This window comes from Pseudoliparis swirei, chromosome 7 (assembly GCF_029220125.1).
Source record: "Pseudoliparis swirei isolate HS2019 ecotype Mariana Trench chromosome 7, NWPU_hadal_v1, whole genome shotgun sequence".
Lineage (NCBI taxonomy): Eukaryota > Metazoa > Chordata > Actinopteri > Perciformes > Liparidae > Pseudoliparis > Pseudoliparis swirei.
In genome coordinates this window covers 17,939,272-17,950,819 of record NC_079394.1, presented here as the reverse complement: position 1 = coordinate 17,950,819, position 11,548 = coordinate 17,939,272, and the positions used below count along the sequence as shown (strand labels likewise).

The window sequence follows — 11,548 nt, the reverse complement described above, 5'->3', positions numbered from 1 at the left end:
AAGCTTTATGTAGCTGTAGTTAGCTGTATTTAGCTTTATTCAGCGTGAGTTCATCGACCTTCTCATCTAACCTTCCTCATAAAGACTCAAACATGTTTTCACCAAAACGTTTCACCATCGCGTTTAAAGCTCATACAAATGCAGTTTATTCAAACTGCTGCTGTCACACGAAGAGACGTGAAGTTCCCACAGTAGGAGAAACAAATGTGTGTGTGTGTGTGTATGTGTGTGGTGTGTGTGTGTGTGTGTGTGTGTGTGTGTGTGTGTGTGTGTGTGTGTGTGTGTGTGTGTGTGTCGAGCTGGAGCTGCTTTCTTCTTCTCCTGTGAGATATATTTGTAGTTTCATGTCCTGCCACTGTGTTTGAACTGTAAAGTATTCTGAAACTGGGCACTTCGCAGATGATGGAAAACAGGCTTCCGGACGCGCATGGATTAAGTTATCAATATTTAATGGCAGGAAGTGTAAAACAAACATTCAAGGCGCTCTTCCTCGGCTCCCGGCGCCTCCGGGCCCTCAGCCTTGCGGCCTCGGGGATACCTGTAGAAGAGACCCGATTTCTCTAAACCACGGAGTTTCATACTCAATCTCACTGGCCCCGGTCAAAATGTCACTTCCGGTCCAGTCGCTAAACAAGTATTTTCACAATAAGAGTCCCGTCTTGTTATTGTCCGCATTAAAGTCAGTTTCACAATAAAAGTCCCTGTTATTTTAAGTCACTTCACGGAATTCAACCGGCCCCGTCAATCTATAATACTAACATACAGTCACTCTCATGCAATATACATTAATTCTTGCCATTTACATTTGCATAGAGTAAACATTACCCCTATACTTCATAATACATTAAAAACAATATCAATATTCTCCCTAATATTTTCTATTATAATATCTTTCTATATGTATTCATTTAAAACATAAGACCTCTGCAGATGTTATCAAAATAAACTATTACAACCTAACAATCTCAGCGTTCCTTTTATCCCAGTGCATGCTGGGAGGTGGAGAGGGTTGAAGTAGTGAGTCATATTACTCTGCACCACCATATGCAAATGTTTTAATAAATGAAGATACATCTCCATGTTCCCAGTCAGTACCAATGGGCTGGGAGTGCTCAGGCGGGAGGGAGGCGAATAAACACCACGGCTCACTTTGCTCTGTTTTGGTGGGATTTATTGATAAGAAGTAAAAAACATAAAGTTTAATAGAATCAGCCTCATCCTTATCGTGCCACAACACATGGCGGAGCCTCGTAGTTCTTGTGAGAGGCCGGCTTCAGGCGGCACACATTTTAAATATTGGGCTTCCTGAAAGGGAAAAGCACCTTTTACTACGTAGACATTGTTTTGGGAAATTGAAAAGCTGCAAGACAACGGTGAACGACTGGAGAGAATAGCCCTCGTCGATCCTCTGGAATCACAAAAATGGCATCACTCAGGGACATGGTTCTATTAAAGGGAGCTGCGCCACACACGGTTTATCCAGACTCACATTATGGTCGCATCGTGTAAGAGAAGCCGCTCTTCATACGTGTTAACCTTCTATTATCTGGAGATGTGGTTTTAATATCGAGCTGCAGACCAACTCTGAGTCGCCATGAAGTCGTTTCCTTCGTAGACTTCATCTCATTCTCAGGAGGGAAGTCCACACGTACAGGCAGGTTGAGAGTCACATCCAGATAATCATCCTTAAATGTTACATTCATCATAAAAAATGTGAGGAATGAGCAGTTCAGTCTATTAAATTATCACTTTAATAAAAAGTATTTTCAAAATATTGAACTGCATGTTGTGTTTATCTTCATTGCATAGCCGTGAGGTCATTACTTAACAGTGGGGGGGGGGGGGGGGGTAAATAGCCTATTAGCTCACCAACACACATTCATAGAAACACTTCCAGTTATCTTTCTGCACACAGAAATCTCTTGTTCATATTTTGAAAGCAAATTCCTCTTTAAGAAGAAAGAAGAGAATAATTCATCTCCCCTGGACGTGAATATCAATGGACACGTTTGAACATTCGTCTGCTGGGTTTTGGGAATTAATTTCATCTTCCTCACAGAATCATTTGCCAGTGCACACAAATTAAATTGCTGTGCAGATTTCTAAGTAAGCAGAGCATGTAATAGAATCAATTACTCTGTGATGTTCTCATAGGGAGGTTTGATTCCCTCCACCGGCATGTGATGCTCCATTGGGAGAATAAACTATTTCTAAAGATAAATAAATAAACCAGTGACTGACTGTCAGTGTGCACAGATAACACAAACAAGTGTCAGCTGGTCTTGTATCAGTCGGTATCCTCGTGGCAGCAGATCCTTTCATCTGTCTGCATTCAGAATTATGATTTCTTTTATTTAAATAATAAAAGTAAAGAATCACTGCTGAAGTGCCGTTGAGCAAGGCACTTGACCTCCTGACTGCACAGACACCACTGCGTATTGGCCACCATGGGTTGACCCCGCCCTCTAGAAGTTACTTTTTATATACCACTAACTCCTTTTACAAACTGAAGCCATACACGCATTTGTTGTATTTGCCGTAAAATTGCATCCCCTCTACCGGCCAGCAGGGGGCGACTCCTCTGGTTGCAAAAGAAAAAAGTGAGATTGTACCCCAAGTCTATAAGAATATGATCTTTCTCTCATTTGACTCATAACCTCAGTGAACCTCTGTAAATATGTTTATTAAATAGACCATAAAGCCGATTGTGCTTTACGGGGACGTCGACCTGGAGACTGACGAGGTCTCGGAGTCGTCTGTGTTTTTTCGTCTTACAACTTTAATCCTTTCACTAGTGTGCTTACAATCGATAAATAAAGTTATTTGTAATATTTTTGGTGAAATATAATCTGTTTCTCAACCTCCGGTACGGCCAAAAAACAAGTTGGCGTCAAGCAAACTCAAGGTTTTAAAAACTGTCGTCCACAAACCGATGTACTGGTTTTATGTCTTGGATTGTGTTATTTTAAGCTCATCAATCATGTTGAAAAGTAGCTGTACACTATTGTAATTTGTAAGAGGCGGGGTCACATGATGGGAAGGTTTCTTCATCAATAAAAAAGGAAAGACAGACGGAACCAGCATCAGGAAGAGAACAGAAACACAGAGTAAAGCACAAACAGTGAGCCTCCATATCGGGTGACCCTAAAGTTATTGGACAACCTCAAAGATGCAACGTTACCCTCAGGCTGAAAGAAAGTTCACGACTTCACGGGCATCCTGTACAAAGAGAAGTGGATAACAACAATGTCCCAAAAACACACCACAAGTCGAGCATCAGATCAACATCACCACTTCATCATGTGTCCACGACCCTTGTGGATGTTGTCTTAAAAGTTTCTCAGCGGTTGTAAACATTTTTTACCTCAGTTGCTTCCTTAAAAAGTGGAGAATGATAAGTTGCACAATCATCACAGGGTTTAAGAAAAAACAACACGTCTGCAGCTCAAGGTGACTGGGGGGGTCTCCATGCACAGAGCGCAGAAAGACCTCTCTGTTTCAAAGTCCAGGCAAAGGGGCTCAATGGTGGTGCTAAAGGGTTCAGACCGGGCTGGGGGGGAGGGGTCGAGAAGGAAGGGCAGATAAGGTGTGTGTGTGTGGGGGGGGTTGTGGAAGCAGGGGGGGGGCGTGAGACGGCGGTGGAGCCGAAATGAGCCGAGCCGGGGCCGCGCTTCCCGTCGACGCCTCCGTCACAGCCTGGAAACGAGAAGGAGACAGAGACACGTTACAGAGGAGGTGAGGAGGTAAGGAGTGAGGAGGTGAGGAGGTGAGGAGGTGAAGCTCCGTCAACGGACACGCTCACACCGAGGTTCAAGAGGTTCACGCGTTCTCTCATTTCTCAAGAGACAGAAAGAAGAGAAGCAGCTGCAAATGTTTCAGCTCCGTGAGGTAAAGGTCCAGAAAACTGTCCTGAAGAATAAAATATAAAACTAAAACGTGTTTTTTAACATTTCGTTGTTATTAATATTTATAATTGTCAAATGCATCAACGTTTTGACCTGAACGAATTTGATCTGTTGGGATTTTTTCTGGAGGTGGAGCGGTTGGCTAACTGGTTGTCGGACAGTCGGACTCTCAGGCTCCTGCAGCCTGAAGACACATCTGCAGTTTGACTTCTTCTTCCTGCTGAATATGCCGACGGGCTGCGGGTTGTAATGATTCCCTCAGTAACACGTTCACAGGACTTTAATGAGACAATGTTTCTGTGACATTGGACCTGACTCGTCCACAGCTGCTGCTTCATTGAGACGTGCAGCTGCTCGGCTGAAAGCTCCCGAGGTTCCCTCACTGGCCTGTAGGACATCCCTCTGACGGCCCGCTATGCGAGACCGAAGGTAACTGGAACACATCTCAAGCTGAATAATGTGTTCAGTAAAAAGAAGTCACGGTCCCCAGAGGCTACATGGTAGAGCCAATCGGCTGCTCTCAAATTTGCTTTTTTCCAAAGACGTACACAGCGTGATGGAGACCATCGTCATGTGAAGGAGAACACCGGCTCTCTGATGTCGAGAGGAGAACTTTCCAGAGGTTCTCACGTCTTCAATGTGTGACCACGCAGAGGTTATGCAATTGACATCATTTTGGGATTTCCTACGTTTCCCAGAATGCCTCATTGAACGTCTGGTGACCTGGTGGCACATGTTACGGGACACGCAGGTGGAGAGCGACACGCTGCTCAGCAGGAGCGCGAGTCTCCTCATTGGGTCCATCAGGAGAGCCGCCATGTTGACCCAGTGGCCAGATGCAGTACTGCAGCAACAATACAAGTTCACCAGAATCTTGGTACGCATTGTGTCGGCTGAACGCTGTGACGGACATTAGTTGACCAAGGTTTATTTAGACGCTCTGGTGTTAGAATGTTAGCTTTTAAAGCGGCGCCTGGTGACCACACTGTGATTACAGGGTATTGGCTCGCTAAACTTTTCCTCCAATGAGATCGTCTCCAGTTATTTTCTTTATACGGAACATTCCTGCTCTTTACCTTCTGCACAAACACTAGAACCACACAGATCAGATGGTTACGGCTGTTTTAATGATCCTCTTGTGAGAATAAGTTCATGTTCTAGTTTCTGTGCTGCACGAGGACGACGTCCTGCAGAGCTTCATAAATACATAAACAAGGTGTTCGTACCGGCAGCTTCGTTGTTTCAGATTTATTTTCAGGTCAGACGCAAAAACAACAAAAATTAATTATGTGAAGATGAATAAAATATCACAAAATCCTAAAAGTAACAAACAGAAAGTAAAATATTCAGATGAATTGTCGTGATGTATTGTTCTCTGCGTGAGCCCCATCAGTGGATTCATCTCCACTTCACTTCCCATCACAGCGTGACTATAAACAGAGCTCCATCGTCTGGCTCAGGTTGCTCATGGGCTGGTGGCAGCTTCTAGATCCTCATAGATCACAGGAGAGACTCTGATCCACACATGGTACTCATCACATGAACGTCCCTCTAGAAACAGAACATGTAGTTTCTGTTTTGTTTCTTGAATCCCTCGTCGGTTATATTTTAACATAAAGCTCCGAGCCTCGGAGGTTTCACACTTTAAGGAACCCGACAGAACCCAAATGTCCTCTCGCTCCGATGGACTCAGACTCCTTGAGATTGGGCGATGTGGATTCTCTACGGTCTGGTGGACTTCAGAGGGGAAGATGGAGAGAACACGGAGGACTGAAGCTCTTATCCATCCACTTATCTTACCTTCCCTCACTAACTCCTTTACACACACACACACACACACCCTCACTAACTCCTTCTCTCTTCCACCAGTGAGTCACAGGTCCGAGACTGTATGCCACACACACACACCGACACACCCACTCCCCCCCCCCCCCCCCACACACACGCGCACACACACACACCCACACAGACAGATCCTCTCCGCAACATTTCAGCCTCAGAACTGTCCACCAGAACCCGCTCTGATCACCAGGGCCAGCCTTAGGCGATGGAGGGGTTATCCAACAATGTGGGTGCCCCGAATGAGAGGGGGTGGGGGGGGGGACATTAAAAAACATAACGGGTGGTACCGTAACAAGGGGTACCGTAACGAGGGGGTACCGTAACGGGGGGTACCGCAACAGGCTGTACCGTGACGGTTGGTACCGTAACGAGGGGGTACCGTAACGGGGGGTACCGCAACAGGCTGTACCGTAACGGGGGGTACCGCAACAGGCTGTACCGTAACGGGGGGTACCGCAACAGGCTGTACCGTAACGGGGGGTACCATACCAATTTTAGTTTCTCCTCATTTTCCTGCAAGGAACGTTTAGGGAAAATTTGAGAACATATCTCTGACCCTGTGGAGACTGCGAGGCTCCAGCCAGCTGCCTGTTAGCTTAGCTTAGCATTAGAAACAGGGAGCTTCTGGCAACCAAACAGGCAACCAAATCTCAGAAATTAGAAAAATAGACGCATTATATCTGTTTATCCGACCCAAAGAGAACTAAGTGTAACAGTGAAAGTGGTTTTACGTGTTTTTTTGTGATTTGTTTGATTGACTACAAGAATAAATAGTTGACATTTTAAAAAAGGGAAATCAATTCAAACCAATTATTTCTGTTTTCCTCGTTTCCTGCGTAGGAAGAACGGACGATGTTGATCCATCAAAGAACTTGTTAGTTTGTACTTATTTTGCAAGAAATGTTTAAAAGAATTCTTCAACGTTTTGGGAAATGTGAGAACATTGCTCTGACCCTCTGGAGACGACAGGGCTCCAGCCAGCTGCCCGTTAGCTTAGCTTAGCATTAAAAACAGGGAGCTTCTCCTAGCTGTCAACAAGCAACCAAATCTCTGAAATTAGAAACTCAACTCTACATTTACTCTTTAAAGACATCGTGAAACAACCAAAGTAAAACATGAAGACGGGTTAGGAGAAAAGACAGAAAAGAAACGGAAAACGTCCAAAATGAAAACATCTTTTTATTGTTATACAATTTGTGAAGGATGAGTGCAAATGAAAGAGTGCTTGTGATCAACATCTACTCATCACTAAGCCATGGACCATTAGGCATCATGAAACACAAGCTTTCTGTTGGAGCGTCTACAACACGGGAAAGAAACAACACGGCATCAATGCATCAGGAGGAAATGGAGGAAACGAAGTCAAAGGAACAGAAAACACCACAGAAAGAAAACAATCTGTACACTCAAACAGAAATAAGTCAAAAGAATTCACAAGCAATATTGATAATACGGCAAGTGAGGATAAAACATGTCTAGTCTGTACACTTGGCACTAATGTCAGATCCTTGTGGTTTAAACTCATGTGCACATGTCGCAACTTTTTTAAATTTTATTTCAATGCCAGTCTAATTATTCATATGATTTATAAATATCCTGAAACAATCTCTCAAACAAAGCCGTTGAAAAGTTCTGACGTAAAACTTCACGAGGTCATCATAAAAATGCTCACATCATCATTATATATATATATTATTATATATATTTTAGAAGGATATTTTTTTCATAACAAGAATCTTTGATAGTCCATCTCATGCACTTGAAAGTTGTAAACAGTACAAATATAAATGATCCACTTACAATATTTGAATCCCAGCAATTCCAAAACAGACAAACTCCAAAAAAACAGCAGCAGATTGTTTAGTTTGCATTTTCATCACTGGCAGATATGAATATATCACGAGGTGGAACATCTACTCAACATGACAAGGACGTCTCTGTTCACGGGGCCAGAGACTCAAGAAGCAGTGAACAGCTGGATGACCCGCGGCTTCCATCCAGACTTACAGTATATCTTTAAAACACACTTAAAGTATGCTGTGACGTATGAAGCAGGAACCAAACGTCCCGGTGTCTTTATCATCCTGATATGTCGTGTTCATGATATGTTAAAGGGAAGGTTCAGCCAGATTTAAGTTACTTACTTGTTACTTAAAAAGAAGAAAAAAAGAAAACAACAACAACAAAAGTTTTAAATAAATGTGTCACATTTTTCAGCAGCGTTGTATTCGGGAGCAGCCGGCATGGAGCGCCATGACACCTCTTGCTCCAGTCATGGGGCAAATAAAGGCAAAAATGCCCCCAAAAGGACGAGTTATTGTGAAATACTCCGGAGAGATGTTCATTCCAGCGATTCATGATACAATTTTAGTTATAGCGCTTCACAGCCTCCATAAATGGACTAAATGTTCCTTCTGATGCCCCCGGTGGCAAAAACAGAGCGCAAGTTTCATAACTATCAATGGTTAGCTACGTAGTGTAACTCCTTTTATCCAGCTGTAATTTAACTAATTAACGAACAAATATATTAAAATGATCAATTGAAGTAACACATCAATGGTTAGAAGAGATTACTTGTTTTACTTTCGGGCGTCCTGTATTTAAAAAGGTCCGTACGCTGTCGTTCTAATTATAAATAAGTACACAAATAACAAATGGGGAACAATTACAAGTTGAGAGAAGTGACTAAACACTGGTTGACTTGTTGAACTCCTTCGTTAAACTCTTGTTCTCAAAGTGTTCGTGTGCCTCTCTAGAGTCCGCGTGCTTCCCCTCGGACGCCTAACAGTCACATTCCTGCCTCCGACCCGGGCCCATGAGCAACAGGACCTTAGTTTCCATTGAACTATTTTATAAAACACCTTCACACACTTCTCTACAAAAAACTAGCGCGTCAGTTCATATATCGATCGGAGAGAATAACCAGAAAGTACAGAGTATGCAGTAGATTTGTGTTTCTACTGTATTCTGTATCGATTGTAAGATATTTAAAGACAATATTCTACATTTATTTATGGTAATTTGGGGCTCAGTGACAGCATTTCTGAATTAGTTCTCTCAACAGTTGACGATATACATTTCAAGTGTCACAGAACAGCATCAAGAGAGGGAGTCCCGGTCTGACCACCCCCCCCCCCCCCCCAAGGTTATTGTTCAAATGTTCTCGCTCATGTTCACAGGCTAGAGAACATTCTCCCATCACAGAGCAGACGCGTGTCCCCACACAACAGGGACGTCTTCTTCACATTCAAATGGTACAGTGTCAACAAGAGGACATCTTGTTTCTTAAAGATAAATATAGCTTTCTGTACAGACGTCCACACTTGAGAGGTAACACTGACACAACATGGTCGACACAGCTGACAGACATAAGGAATGGCAAGAAAATAGCTTTGAAAATATACAACGGTGATGTTCAACAGTAACATTCAAAACAAAGAAATAATAAGACATGAGGGGACAAAGGAACCCACAGTTGTTTCCTAACACTGTTTGTTTTTTTAAAGTCCAGAATGATGTAATCAGTCGAAAGTTACAAGCAAAATACATCCAGGAAATAATTAAAATATCATGAAGGGATCGAGTCAACACAACAAAAGATAAAGGAGAAATATCCTGTATGGTTTCAAATCAAACCAAAGAAAATCTGAGTCCCGCCTGCTGTGAGAAGCTGGTGGACTTCACCTGGACACACACGACCATGAGACACGCCCAGCGGGGGGCCGGTTGCATCACTGGAGGGTTCACTGCATTCTTTAAGGACGTGGGATATTTATGGAGAGCTATGGCGGGCTGTTTATTTTTATTTATTCTTGTCTAAAGTTGGCCGATTGTTTGTTGTTGTTGTTGTTGTGGTAGTGGTGGTGGTGGTGGTGTCCCTAACTCATTTGACATACTCAGCTGACTTCCAGAAGTGCCCCGGGTGGGAAAGGCGACGATTCCGTTTGGGTAACTTTTCCAGTAAATCGACGAGCTTGGAGAAGCTGGGCCGCTCGTCCTGCTTGAAGGCCCAGCACAGCAGCAGGATGTCCTGGGAAAAGACGGGGGCGACGGGGGGGCTTTTAGCTTGTGATAAATACTGAAAACAAGTTTAGTTAGAGCTTCTAAAACTGTGACGGTGTACAAGGAGGGACACGATGCACAGAACCTGCATGAGGTGAATGTTTACAGGTGAGGCGACCGAGTGCCCGAGACCCGGGCCGCAGATCAGATGATGATTACAAAGTTGACCATTGATGTCCGACCTCAGGGGGTTCTGGTACCAGATCACCTCATGAGCGACCAGACATGGAACAGACATGGTCCAGGTACAAGTAAAATACGTTTTAACCACACTTATGGGGATTGGTTGGGCTCAGCCGCAAGAAACAACATGGGGCAGCCACCCTGTGCCACCCTGTGTCCCCCTCATCTCAGGGGCAAGCATTGGGGTCGTGTAACATACTTGTTATAACCAAACCGAGGCTAGCGCAGAAGCCCAATAACCAAACACCTGTTCGGGTTCAGATTGGCCTGCCGCCCGGTCCGCTGGCCGGCTCGCCCCCCTGGCCCGGCTCGCTGCCCGGTCCCCTGGCCCGGTCGGCACTGCACACGACCCCAATGTTTGCCCCTGGGGATGATGGGTCCACAGGGTTGAGGCCCCATGTTGTTTCTTCAGGCTGAGCCCAACCGGTCCCGATAAAGGTGGTTAAAACGGATTTTACCGTCCTTGTAAATCTTTCAGTTGAAGTACCTCTAGTGAACATTCTAAAATCTTTCTCTGTTCCTGGTTGTCGTCTTAAAAATACTTTAAAACACCCGATTGCTTCTTGTGCTAATCATGCAAATCCATTTTCAAAGTAATAATCACCAGTTAGAAACTCCACTGGGATGAAAACGGTGGAGCAATGCACTCCAGTTGGATGGGACAGAGTGACCCATGAACTGTGCCAGATGAAGAAAGAGAAGAGCCCTTACTGATATCTCCTTGGCCATGCCGGTCTGGGCGAGGTTGGGCTTCATCCCGCTGCCGACCTGCCAGATGATCACCTCTGCTGGCTGACTCTTGGAAGGCCACTCGCGTGCATGTAGCTCGTACCAGATGGTGCTGTGAGGACAGAGGAGCAGAGCTTTGGGTTGTGAGCTAAACGACGCCTTCAGAACACTCATGAAAACACTTGTGGAGGTTCGTGTCCTGCCGGAGCTAACGCTACCAGGCTCGCAACAACTGTAAAGCATTACGCTGGAGAAGAAGCTGGATCGGGTTTCTGCAAAGTCAAAGTCATCTTCATTGTCAATTTTTTATATTTGTGGAACAGAAGATCTAAAGTATGTTTGTCTCTTGTCCAACGTCAAGTGAGAAATAATAATGGTAATGAAGCGCAAACAGTTAACAACAACAACAAAGAACATTTAGACAACATATCATTTAAAGGTTAAGAACTATATGTTGAAGCAGCAGTCACACACGGATGATGTGGAGGAATCTTGAAGTTTGAAAGAAGAGTTTGAATCCAGAAGTTCAAACAACACACTTCTCAATGACTGCTCATCCAACACGACCACACCGCCCTCCTCTTTACTTTGCTCCTGCCGTCAAGTCTGAGGAGCATAAAAATAGCTCTTCTCCAGGAGTGTGTGTGTGGGGGGGCATCCGATTGTCAATGCATATGTAAAATTGTCGCGGGGGTCACTTCTAGCTAACGCAGGAGCTAGCAGAGCAGATGGACGTCGTGGGCCGGCACGGCACTAATTTTACTTTAATAATGATACCACGTCAGAACCTCCATATGGGGCACCATCTGAGACCGCCATGGTGCTGG

At 44.4% G+C, this 11,548-nt stretch overlaps 1 protein-coding gene across 1 annotated transcript in view; it reads right to left on the bottom strand.

The window, feature by feature from the left end:
• Positions 1–6,908: 6,908 nt before the first annotated feature.
• ksr2 (kinase suppressor of ras 2) overlaps positions 6,909–11,548 on the bottom strand; it is an 89,703-nt gene continuing 85,063 nt past the window's right edge. The window contains exons 21-22 of the mRNA XM_056419209.1: positions 10,704–10,833; positions 6,909–9,777 (exon numbers count right to left, since the gene is read on the bottom strand). Of these exons, the coding sequence (XP_056275184.1) occupies positions 9,631–9,777; positions 10,704–10,833 (277 nt within the window). The 3' untranslated portion in view covers positions 6,909–9,630. The remainder of the gene's footprint in view (positions 9,778–10,703; positions 10,834–11,548) is intronic.